The sequence below is a fragment of the Dermacentor andersoni genome, chromosome 4, assembly GCF_023375885.2.
Source record: "Dermacentor andersoni chromosome 4, qqDerAnde1_hic_scaffold, whole genome shotgun sequence".
Taxonomy (NCBI): Eukaryota; Metazoa; Arthropoda; class Arachnida; order Ixodida; family Ixodidae; genus Dermacentor; species Dermacentor andersoni.
The window spans coordinates 34,158,211-34,171,465 of record NC_092817.1 but is presented as its reverse complement, the minus strand read 5'-3'; the positions used below and the strand labels follow the sequence as shown (position 1 = coordinate 34,171,465).

The 13,255-nt window shown below is 43.4% G+C and overlaps 1 protein-coding gene across 1 annotated transcript in view; it reads right to left on the bottom strand.

Moving 5' to 3' along the window:
- The window catches only part of LOC126536904 (cell adhesion molecule Dscam1-like), a 333,560-nt gene that overhangs the window by 129,944 nt on the left and 190,361 nt on the right, over nucleotides 1-13,255 (bottom strand). The window contains exon 4 of the mRNA XM_050183951.2: nucleotides 10,450-10,611. Coding sequence (XP_050039908.1) covers nucleotides 10,450-10,611 — 162 coding nt within the window. The remainder of the gene's footprint in view (nucleotides 1-10,449; nucleotides 10,612-13,255) is intronic.

Here is a 13,255-nt window from a genome sequence, read left to right as displayed (position 1 = left end):
CGCACAGCGCTGGATGCGCCTGCATGTATCCGAATTTTCTGGAAAGTTATCGATGCTTCCATCCGGCTGTCTGTTGTCGCAGAACCTTGTGTTATCTGATTTCATCGCGTGACGCGAATGGTGTAGAACTTTGTGGAAGGCACGCGGGTCCGAAGGATTAGTCTGGAACATTCGATGACTGCTGTATAAAAGCCGACGCGCTTGACCCGCTGATCAGATTTCCGACGATCGCCGACTGTGTTCGCCGCTTTCGTTGTGCTATAAGTGTAGCCTGTTTTGTGGGCACAGGTTCGCCCAATAAAATCTAGTTTTGCCTTTCACAGTATTGCTACTGTGTTCTTAACGTCACCACCACGTGACAATAGGTTATTCACAACTGTCTTTACTAATTTATCCACTTAACATCAGCGTTTACAGTAAATTCACATTTTATTATTTTCGCAATATATAGGGATTTATTGGCGGCATTTCTCTCCTACTTGGAAGTGTAAGTTCACCGTACTGCTGTGTTTATATTTAAATGACCTTATAAGTGACTTTTATGTGATGATTGCGTATTTGTGCGTTTATATGACATTAAATGTTATAACACTGAATTTGCGTACGCCACCTCTTATGTTAGATCCTCTAATGCTATAGGGCGTAAGCCTATAACATTATAACATATAGGGCTCAGGAATGCCAGGGGAAAATCTGCAACAGAGTATAGCGAAATGCGATTCGAAGCTTGGTGGAAGAAAAGTATGGAGGCCACAAACAACGGAGGCTTACAAAAACAATGTTCTGAATTATGGTTCACAAAGTATGATACTGGGAAATTTTTTCGCTTAGAAAAGATAGGATAGGTAAGACATCAGGTTAATATAAAAAGGGAGGTTGGTGGCGGAATCCACCAACCCTTTTCAAAGGTGATGCTCATAGCATCCATCCGTCCATCCAAAGATACAACATTGCGCTACATATTGTGATCGGGTGCCACGGTGCATGTTGCGGTGATGTGTTATGCTGTATGCCTATGTATGTGACTCTAGTATTGTGTGTGACTATGCGAAAGTGCGCACACAAATATTGCTCTTCTTTTTTTTTTCTGCTTTCTTGTGCAGCTTTTTCTCCTCCCCAGTAAACGGCAGCCAACAGGAGGTATCTTCTGATTAAACTCGCTGTTGTTCATGTTACCCTTTTCTTCATCTGTGTTGTTCTAGCGTAAATTGAATTCATGAAGTAGTAGCGCAATCCAGTATTTTCGTTTGGTTTGGGACGTGTCGCTTTGCCTATATATGCTCCAACAGAAAATGTGAACAACAATTTTCGACAATCAATAAACTGAGTGGTTATAAGCGCTTGGTGCCAGTCGACGTTCAGCGTAAAATGTTGCCGGCGGTCGAGGGAAGGCCCGAAATAACCGCATCCCTTTTTGTGGGGGCACACTTCCGAGTGCACTATAAGGCGTGGCCATGGGCGTAGCCAGAAGGGGTGGCGGTGCATTCATTTACCTACATTTCCCAGTCAAGCTATGCCCTCTGATGATGTTAAATTTTAGTCTCTTCATATACCCTCCAGTCCAGTTATCGGTCAATATCTCCACGGGTTCTTCTGGAAAGCCATTCAGAACAAATCAATCAATCAATCAATCAATCAATCAATCAATCAATCAATCAATCAATCAATCAATCAATCAATCAATCAATCAATCAATCAATCAATCAAAGGTGTTTATTAAAGTGCTCAGGAACAACTTCGAGGGTCTTGGTGCTAGCGCACTCGGCAGAACAATTCACAGGAAGAACAATGCAAGGTTACACACACGCGCGCGCGCACACACACAAAAGAATAATTTCGCGAATACATATTTTAACAGAGCATAAAATGTGAACACGAAGAGAATACAAGTCAAAAGTGAAAATAATAATAATAATAATAATAATAATAATAATAATAATAATATAATAATAATAATGATAATAATAATAATAATAAATCAACAAGGAGGAGAATGGCAGCTGAACAATTGTGAAACTATGATACAACAACGCAAAGCTAGGAAAAGCATAATGACAGTGAGTTATGAAAAATATTGAGTTTATGAGCGTAGGCGTTATAAAGACTGTATTCTGTGGTTGTGGACGGTTGAGTGTTGGTGGTGACAGGCAGGAACATGGAAAGGACTTTGTTCTCTGGTGATCTTGTGCGGAATACGAAACATGATGTCGTGAAGCAGTTTGAAAAGAAACAGAAGGTCAGCGCGATTACGTCGGCAGCAAAGTAAGGGCAATGACAACAATCCAAAAGCGCTAGAATACGGTCAAGTGTCTGTTTTAGGAAAGCGGTGATGATATTTGCTTAGAAAATTCTTCTGTACCCCATCTACGATGTCACTGTTGGATCTAGAAATGCAATTCCCGACGCCCGATGCGTATACGAGTTGAGGAATACAGATTGTTGTGTACAGCTTGCGGAACGGTGAAGGAGAATTGAATTTCCTCGACAGTCTGTAAACATAAGCAATAGAGCGCATATCTCGCATTGCAACGCGTTTAGTGTGAGCAGAGAAGTGTAAGGTCGTATCAAATAGCACACCAAGATCATTGATCCCACGGACCTTACACAATGGTAGGGAATCTACAGAAGAAGAAAAAATTCTTGCTGTTTTGCATGTGAAGGTCATGACTATTATCTCAGCAGCTTTCAAGCTGAGGTTATTATCTTCGCACCATCTAAAAAAAAGAAAACAGGTCCGTCTACCGGATGCGACAGCTATCAACGTGTGAATTTGCTTAAAAATATTGATCTCATTGGCATAGCGAATAAAAAAGAAAGAATTCCGAATAGCGGTAGAAATGTCATTAACAAAAATTTTAATAAGGGAGCAAGAAAACAAGACTACTTTAACATTTCCTTAACTTCAGAAGCGCTTCACATGATCTGGTGCCCACCTGAAAGCGCAAACATTGATATCTCCGTCTTCAAATGTCTGCACTGCTGCCGAAACAAAAATGTGTTTCAGAATTGCACGTTTTCCACGTACCAATGTAAGATAGGGTTAAAATGACACCAGCTGCGACTTAGTTCCCAGCGTTAGAAAAGCAATTAACGCTTCGACGTAGCTAGCGAGTCACAACGAAAAAAAAAAAAAAATAAAGAGGTCTCTCTGATCTCGAACGGCAAGGCTAGCCAAAGAACCATTCGCTTCACCACGACAAGTCCACGGCGCTGAGTGCAAGGAAGTTCCGGGAAGCGCGAGCACTCAGGTGGAGAGAATCGCACGAACAAAGAATTAACGAACTCGCGAGTCCAGCAGCGACGAGTCTGCCAAGGAGGCAGAACCAAGCGAAGAGTGCGGATTTCATTTCGAGAACAGCAGAGTTGTTGCCGAGCTGGAACTATGTTGCCCTGGCACCCAGTGGAGGAAGGAGAACAAGAGTTGAGATATTTCGCACGACAAGTAAAGAAAAGAAAACGAGCGCGTGCATTGCTAAGATTTGCCAGGATACTGGGCGCTGCAAGAGGTATCGGGAAAACAGAGTTGCCCAGGTTCTGGCAGCCGAGCCAGTCAATCGCCTCGGCGACCTCCCCCGAGGAATGGGGCTGTGCCGGCCAGGGCACCGTCTTATTAATCAAGCTCTTCTCCGAGGCATCCCCTTCGGCGCGAGACTCGCCTGGGATGCCGCGGAGGTGGGGAGAGTGGATAGCAGAAGAAGAAAAGAGGGAACACCGCGCAGTAACCTTCCGCTGAATCTGCCGCCGTGTATAGGCGAGGGCGTGGCGAGGAAGGGCCGATGATAGCCCCCGCTCTCCCGCAACCCACTCGTCACTCAACCTTTGTGCGGGTGCGAATTCCTGCGCAAACGATGCCGTCCATCGATTCCCAGTAGGCGCGGGATCGCCTGGAAGTCCCGATGACGGCGCCCCCTCCCACGCTGCTGCCTTCGAGAAGCTTCGGTGTTATCCGTGTGATTGCTTACCCTCGTTACTTCTTGTCTTCACCTATTCCTTGCCTGTCGTTTAATGCCACCACTTCTTGCGAGTGGACTGCCTCTTTTACATTCTTCGTGCTCCGCTCCACCATTTGGTCCCTTGGTCATTCTTGGCTCGGAGAAGGCAGCCACCGGCTAGGTAGGGACTCGACGGATTACCTATGTGCGGCCCTTACTTTCTCCAGCCGTTATGGAAAGGCCTGAAATGTTTCGCTGCTCGAGGGCTCTGCGTTATTCCTGTAAATGATGGCTTTTATTTAACCGGTGTTGTAGTTTTATTTTGGGCGCACGGAGAATTTTATTGCAGGAAATGGTGGAAGCACAATCAACAAATTCGAATGAGAATGCGAGTGGATTTTCCACCATATACGCTGCCTTTCTCGCGGGCTATTATGAAGAAAACAGCCAAGGAATGTTTGACGCGCTTAAGATAATACGCTGCAGGAAAGATACAAATGTTTGTCGATGACAGATTTACCTTAGAGGGAATGCCACAAGAGTGAATATTTAGAGCCAGCATTCTGTAACCCATAAATCATTCCCACGTTGCTTGACATTAAAAGAAAAGCTCGTAAAGGAAGCTTGGTTTATGCGCAATGAAATATCCAACATTACATATATATATATATATATATATATATATATATATATATATATATATATAAGTAATAGATCGCGGCTTCCCTAGGAAGGATTACTTTTCACAGACACAGCCACAGACAGACACTCCACAGACACAGCCTGCAGGCAATAACGATAAACACAGCAGTATACTTGAGTGTCATACTGTAACAAATGACCAGTAGATTCATTCGCCAAGTTCTTTAATAAATTTCGCATAATATGTGTGCGTAAGTACAGAAAACTGCATGTGCAAGTGCACCACCTGTTCATTAGATAAGCAGGTTGTGCGCCAACGTCTTTTATTAGTGTTCGAATAAAATGCTAGTAGCCAGTCGGCTGACGGACACTGTCACACATTGCCTTTAATGTTCTGAATTTTGGCAAGAATCCGATGGTGCGTGCAACTTTCTCACAGCAAACTTTGAGAAAATTGATTCCTATTATGAGTCTGTTTCTGCGCTGCTAAAAATAGACACGTGCATAAATATTACGCTAAACGGTACTGCTGTGTCATGAAGTTTTTTCCACCGATTCCTAATGGATTGGAAATTGAAAGAATATACTGCATAATAAAAAGATTTTCCACAAGAGCAGTTCGTAGAAGTATGCTCAAATTATGCCGGCTTTGGGAGCGGAATTGGACGCAAGAACAGCAGGTAATGGAGCGTGTATTGTGGTCAGAAAGTAAAAAAGTCGTTAAAGAGAACTTACTTTCTTTTTTCGCTAAAAAAATTAAAAATAGGGACACAAAAAGAGAACAGGGTTCTCAGGCGTAAGCTCGGCTTTTAACCGTATCCAAATTGCTGCAGAAGAAAAAAATGGCACAAAGGTAAACACGACAACCGTTCACGCAGCAAAATACGCGAAGACGTTGTGTCGTTAACTTGGCAGCACAAGGCAGCGGCGAAGTTTTCGGCCTGGACTACACGGCTGTTCAAGTCATGTGGCAGGGCGTCGAATGCTTTGTATAGTGAAGACATGGCGGCGTGACAATGCCGGTGAAGGGACGTTCTTATGCCCATTTTAAGGAGCACGAAATTTCGAGAGTAATCCTTAACCCTTCCACCACTGTGTTTTTCACACACGTTTGCTGCACCCGCACGCTCAACTAGATATATCAAAATATAGACCACACTGACTCCACTTCTTTTTTTTTTTTTGAAAGGGAAGATGAGAATCTTCCGAGAAACTCCTAATGCCTATGGCAGCTGTATTCAAAATTTACGAGTAATGTAGTAATGCGTGCGCATGCAGTTGTCATGATGCCAGTACTCGCATAAACTGCAGCGACATATAAGATTCGAAGAGTTTGTCTCTTATTCCTCCGTCTTTGCTTTATCTTTCTCCTCCCCTTCTGCAATACGCACCCAAGAAACTTCTTTACGAAATGATTTGAATGCATTGTGAAAAAAGAAAATTGAGTTCTAAACGTATGTGTCGTGAGCCTGATGACGGTTGATGATGATGATTGCTGCCAACATCGGTGCATTTCAATGCCATCGCACCGCCGTACCTGCAATGCAAGAATACAGCAGAGTGTAGTAGCAGGACATCATTCAGGAGCGTGTTATTGTGGTGGGGTAGCTATGTCACTTGGCAGCTTTTCTCTTTTCCTTTGTCTTATTTTTTAAAAACTGACAGCGAACTAGGGGAGTACTTTATTTATTGGCCGCCGTCATCCTGACACTGACTAAATGTAGTATTTAGGAATTACATTAGAAAGAAAGAAAGAAAGAAAGAAAGAAAGAAAGAAAGAAAGAAAGAAAGAAAGAAAGGAAGGAAGGAAGGAAGGAAGGAAGGAAGGAAGAAAATATTTTGGATAGAAGGAAAAGACCACGTACATTTAAGGTGCCGATGAAGACATTCTTCAAACTAAGACAGCGTTGCCCGGCTCCCCACATTCACTTCCTCGTCATGTACATGATTTCCGACACCGCAGGTTATTGTCTCTTGCCGTTCTCAGAACGTGGTCGATACCTTTTCTTTGACGAAGACATACGTGCGGGTAATAAATTGACGACTTGCTATATCAGAGGCCAATAAGCAATTTATACACGTCTTCTGGAATTATGCATACTATGGTCACGCGTGAATTTACCACGTTTTAGTTATCTCAGTACTCCTTAAGAAATAAGTGCTTGAGTTTCAGCCTTTTCTAATTCCACATCCCCACAATCATTAATTATCAGCAGAACCTCACGGAAGTACGTCGCGGTCTTACTTCCATGATATACACGAAGGCCATCGCATTTTGTTTGGGAAAGCTCAATTACAATGTGGTAAAACCGGGTTATTGCGAAAGCAAGATCAGCAAAAAATAAATAAATAAATAAAACACGTACATAAAAAGGAGTAAAAGGCACGTTGCCTAAGTGGCCTAAAGCAGCCGAAGGCACAACAAGCTATCCAAAACCTTTCTTAGAGCTTCGCACTCTTTCATCCATCTTTCTCCCGAAGTGCCGCTTCCATCCGAGCTGAGTTAAGCGTGATCACAGAAAAAGGCGGTGACAGCAACCCGTATAGGTGGCCACCAAGTTTCAGCGTAGCGCTGTACCGACGCAGAGACAAAAATTTGCGTTGTCACAAAATCCCCTCGTCATACCACGTCGCACAGCAGGCAGACATGCTAAGTAACGAAACACAAAAGGATCAGGAACTCGCTGATTCCACAGAATGCCGATAAACGAACAAAAAGAAAGAAAGATACAGCAAGTACGGCAGGGTATTTTTTTCTGCGAGCCTTCTTTCATATATTTTCTTTTTCTGGACCACTTAAGTTACTTTTTTTTGCGAACGATCGTTTTGGAGCAGTGAACGCAGTCTTGCTCGGCATGTCCAAGGCTGCTTTACAAATCCCCGACCATCTATCAGCATTCCGGTGGAGTGCGCACTCTTAAGAACCACGGGCGGCACTGAAGCGGGAAGCATCGCTTTTCGAGCTCTTTATCGCGCGTCTCTGACGCGTCGCGGGGGCGTTGCTCTTGCACCCACGCGCCAGCATGACCACGACGCTTCCGCTTAGCACGCGGCAACCAGTAAACGAACTTGGAAATAGGAAGCACTACTTCCGCAAATAAACAGAAAACAAATAACACGACTTGAGATGGTATAGATCGATCGCGCAGGGAAGAAGAACGAGTGATACTTCGAAACACAGAAGACGGTGAAATGTCACGGAAAATAGACAAGACAGACGGAGTGGATGGAAGGACTGACAATAAGCATTATTCGTGGTAAGCGATAGCGCTTATTATACTGCTGCCATGCACTGCCGAGTAGATTGCGTATACTCCTCGTCGGTCGCGCGCTGACCCTAACAAGGTAGAACTTAAAATACTCATTGTACAGGCTTTTCGTGTCAAACGCAGGAGGTTTATAATATAGGTTACGACGAGAGACTTCACGTACTAGCCAAGCACCGCACACTTCTGAAACCTTTCAAAACTGGACGCATACGTGGCACCATTGGAGCTTCGATCTAAATTGCGTGTAGCGAGCGTGTGAACAGCACGACAATGCGGTGCTTCATTATTTTAGTTGTCATTGATAGCAAAGCATCTGAGGCGTAAGTATACGTTTCATAAATTTGGCTGCCCAGATGAATTCGACAGGAATAAGGGTCTCAAACCACTGCGGTTTTCAGAAAAGAGCTTCCTTTTCACGCACGTAAACTTATTTGCTTTTCTCCAGACAATGCCGTAGAGGTTGTATTTCCTTCTTCGTCCATGCCAATCGATGCCCGCAATACAGCACCGCTTGATGTTCCGGTCGTCAGGAAGCCTCACAAATCAACAGGCGCCGAATCGACTGCTGTAAATAGTCTCATTCCAAATGCGGTGCTCAAAGGAGGCCCGTTCCGCTCATGGAGTGCTGGGCCAGGAAACAAGAGGCCATTGCCGCGCAAAGGCCATTTAGACCCCACTTCGAAATCGTGGAAAGAATTGATATTCGCAATTGCTTTCCCCTTTGTTGCGAAACATCGCCTTCCGCGGCTCGCTCCCAATTCAGCTCCTAGATGAAGAACGCGGGAAGAAAAAATAATTCCGTCGCACACGAGAAAAAAGTTATTCAGCAGTACTCAACTTAGAGCAATACGCTTTACGGTCCACGGCATTGACTATTCGAAGTGACTGGAACTGCGTAGCTTTGTTGCAGCCTTGATTTCTTATGCTCTCATGGCTGTGTTGGTGATCGTAAAATGAGCTCTAAAAACGGGGCAACAGCGTTTTTTTTTTTTGAAATTCGTTTGGGTTATCTGAGACGAGACTGGTTTATGAGATTTGTTCTTGAAAGCGCGAATCACATAATAAAAGTTGTTAAGAGATGACACACGTACGTGCACAAGGAATACTCGGTTGTTCCTAAATTTGCACAAAAATAAAGGTGGCGTTGTGCTATGTCAAAGCTATTTCTTAAATTGAATAATTATTTAGCAAGCTTAGATGTTAACGGCACCTTTCTTACCTTGCAATTGAGAAGAACATTTAGAAAATCAGGACGATGTCCCATGAATTTCTTGCATATGCAGAAAGGGAACAGCATATAAGTAAGCGTTATATTTACTATGTGTTATTACGATCCTTACACCTTCTTACGATACTTACTTAAGACATATTACATCTTCCAAAACTCAGTTCAATTTCTAGCCGGTACTAAACTGGCAGAATTGCCGCGTATGGCATGTGACCAATTGAATTTTTGATTTGTATGCGTTTGCGCTCGTTTTGAAAGCACGTTTTGTTTTTACTTGCGTATTTCTAAAATAATATTTCGACGTAAGTTCATTACCCTTGCATAGAGTCTCTCTATGAATGTTGGTTTCTTTTTTTCTGCTTCTTCAAGGCATCCCAGTCATTTTTTTTTTTTTTGCTTCGTTCACACGCGTAAGCTTGAAAATGTGGTACTTCGGACTGCGTGTTTTCCGAAGTTAAACATACATTAGCAAAATATAGTCTTTCATTGCCTCAATTAGATTTTGACGAAACACATGCTGTGTGGCCGTAATGATGGCACACACCAATTGCTAAAGCTTTTTGGTCACATGTATTCAGTAGCAAAGGAAAAGAAAGAATACTGTTAAAGACAAAAACATTATACGCTGTACCATAATCCCATATGAGTCTTAGCATTTAATTCGAACTTTTTATACATAATCAGCCGCAGTTCATTAGTGGCTTTGGTGTTGCGCTGCTGAGCACGAGGTCACGGGTTCAAATCCCGGCCACGGCCGCATTTCGATTGGAACGAAATGTGAAAACGCCCGTGTAGCGTGCATTGGGTGCACGTCAAGGAACTCAAGGTAGTCAAAATTAATCCCCAGTCCCCCACTTCGGCCTACCTCCTAATCAGATCGTGGTTTCGGCACGTAAAATCTTATAATTTAATATTCTTTAGCATTTTGTGCAGGACCTCACCTGATCACATGGGAGTTTATTGAAGGAATCCTGCTTATTCAGTAACCGCCATGGTAATGTAAGTGCATACCACAGAACAGCGAGAAAATTATTGGGGTTTAACGTGCCAAAACCACTTTCTGATTATGAGGCACGCCGTAGTGGAGGACTCCGGAAATTTAGACCCCCTGGGGTTCTTTAACGTGAGCCTATAGATCTAAGTACACGGGTGTTTTCGCATTTCGTCCCCATCGAAATGCGGCCGCCGCGGCCGGGATTCGATCCCGCGACCTCGTGCTCAGCCGCCCAACACCATAGCTACTGAGCAACCACGGCGGGTAACACAACAGCGAAAATGCTGTTCTGTTCGGCTGAGCATAATGTCACGCTCACGTGAAGCAAGCCAATGTATTCACTCGGCAAACAAGAGTTAGGATATGTAGGTAGAGTTCACACACCTTTCTCCAAGCTGCTGGTGATGACCGTGCCGTCGTCTCGTATCCATGCGAAGAATTCCAGGAAGTCACGCACGAAGCTCGGGACGCTGCAGCGGAAAACTGCGGTGTTTCCCGCGATGACGAACTCGTCGTACACTTGTGGCTTGTACGGATGCTGCACAACTGCAAGAACAAAGCCAAATCAAACAACGAGCCTTTCCATTTACGCATGAAACACGCAACCTTGCTGTAGGTATTAAAGCACAAATTACATTGTGGAAATTTGCGATATCATCACGTTCATTATCATTAACGTGGTCGTCGTCCTCATCATCATCACAACCATACTATACGTCATTTATGGAATGGAGGCTTCCCCCTGAGAAATTTTTAATTCAGTAATGGTGCCAGGGACAGAACCCATATGTAATTAAATAAGCCCTTCTTCCATTCCTTTAGCTTGTCCTGTTCCTTACGCCATTAATCCGCTTAGCTCTAACGTGTACCAACTAGCACATGTTAGTCACTAGTTTGTTGTTCTCACCCTGAGACCTTCGATTAGCCTTGTACTGTGTCAAGTGCAATCAATTTCTATGAGCAGGTTTTCTGATCTCGTCCCTTCTAAATGTATGCCGCTATGGAATGTGTTTCCATTCTTTTTGACACCCGTTATTTCACACTGGTAAGCAGTCAGTTATCTATCATAAGGTTTGCATCACCTTAACTAGAACGTCATCTATCTGTGTTAGATCTCTAGTCAATACTGCCGTCTTCCCACTCCTTATCCTTACTTCTATCAATTTCTATTCCATCACTCGCTGCAGGGTCCTTAGATTTCTTCAAAAATTTTCTTTTTATTCTTCATAGTACTGGCAGAATGCAGTCACTATACAGTTTAATTTTCTAGGACGCCAGGGAATTATGCGTAGTGGTTGAGTCCTTCGATTTTGCACTTCTGATAACTTGAGGTTCATGCACTTTTGCATTCATAAAATTCGCGTGCACTGGTCCACAGTTATATTTGCTTAGCATGTTCATGCAAACTGACTAACCTCTTGAAATACATCCGATCGGATTAGTGTCGTTAGAAATAGGCTGCTGAAGGACAGTAGCCGCCACTGACGCCAGCTGTATAATAGTTCTGAACTAATCGTGTATGTTCTAAGATGCAGGGATTCGAGCAGTCCTCGTTTGTTTGTATTGCTCCTTTTTTTTTAACTATTAAGTACACATGTTTTTAATCCATAACAACGCTCTAGCCGCCAAGAAGAAAGCAACTAAATTGAGAAACACAAGAATTCCTTCATTTCATTCTGATTTCGGCAAGAATAAACAGAAAAAAAATGTATGTATATATACATAAGAACGTGGCACTGCAATTGCTTCGTTTACAGACAGCTAATGCGTGTCGACTAGAACTTAAAACGTGCGCAAAAAGCGTGCCAGCTGCCTTTCACCTTCTGCCTATAAAAAGAAAAGAAAGCAAGTGAGAAAAAAAATACGAAGAGAAAGGAGAATGCAAGAACCGACTAGAAACTGCCTACGCGAGCATTTTGCTCCCAGCAGCCATAAAGATAGAAAGAAAGAAAGCGGGACATATATCGCTAAGTGAAGTCATTTGGCTGCCAGCACACAGCGCACGACAGGCTGCAGGCGCGTTGTTTCCCTTCACGCGCCATTCGGCACGATCAATGGCTCGGTGCTGTCGATATCCATGGGGCCTTCGCCCGACCCTGCAGTTACAACGAAAATAAAAAAAATCTCGGCGCGCCGGACACGGCAATATAATGCCGCGCAGATGCCGTTGCGCTTTACGCTTACAGACCCCGAAACGACGCAGAAACAACGAGTTAACTTGTACACATAAAAAGGTGGGCGCCGACAGAAGCAGCTGTGATCGACAGGCCCCGGGCTATGCGCCATCAGTGAAAACTGCTTCGCCGACGAAAATATGACTCGTCTTACACTCATTTCTATTGTACTTGCGCTTGGTCTGCTCTTTCGGCTGTTTTTCGTTTCGCGCTCAGTGTAACAGTTATGCTTTCGTTGCAATATTGTACTCATTAGTTCTTTCTCCTCCAATCGAACATAACAAGCCCGCTTTCTAAAGAGCGGGACAATTTACTGCGTGCCTGGAAGCACGTGTAAAGGAAATACGTGGCCTAGCACATGCTTTTGCAAGCTTCCTTATCTTTTTTTTTTATAGAATGGAAAAGATTAGTAAAGAAAATGTTCAAGGTGAAATTTTTCCAGTATCTTATGTGAACAGTGTGCTCAAGCTTCACAAGTGATTATGTGTTTATAATCGTATGATTCGATAGACGAAGTTGTATGGCCGTTCTCGTTAGCCAGAAATCACATCGCACCATTCTGTATACGGCGGATGTAACATGCAAATTAGTACTCTGTGTCAACGCGTGCTACGGGGTTTGAAATGGCGTGCTAAACAGCAAACAGGAAGCCACTCTGACTAGTGAAACTTCTGAAAGGACTATTACATAATTTTTTACACTTCTGAAAGTAGAAACCTGTATGGAACAAATAAGCAGGGCATGAGCTAGCGGTTCCCTCAATTTTTAAAGACAAGCTAACGGAGGCGCCTTTCGGTCAACGGAATCCTCGCTGAATATCACAAATAATGCTTAAAATGTGGGTTCTTTAGGTGTGGTGTTTTAATAAATCCAGAAGTTAGACGAGGTGTCGCCTTCCCATTTCGTCATTCGCATAAGCTTGGCAAGATAAAGATATTCTACGGAATCTTAACGGAAGTAGAATGACGTCAAAAGAAAAAACAAGAAAAAAGAACCGGCATTGTAATTCGCAATAT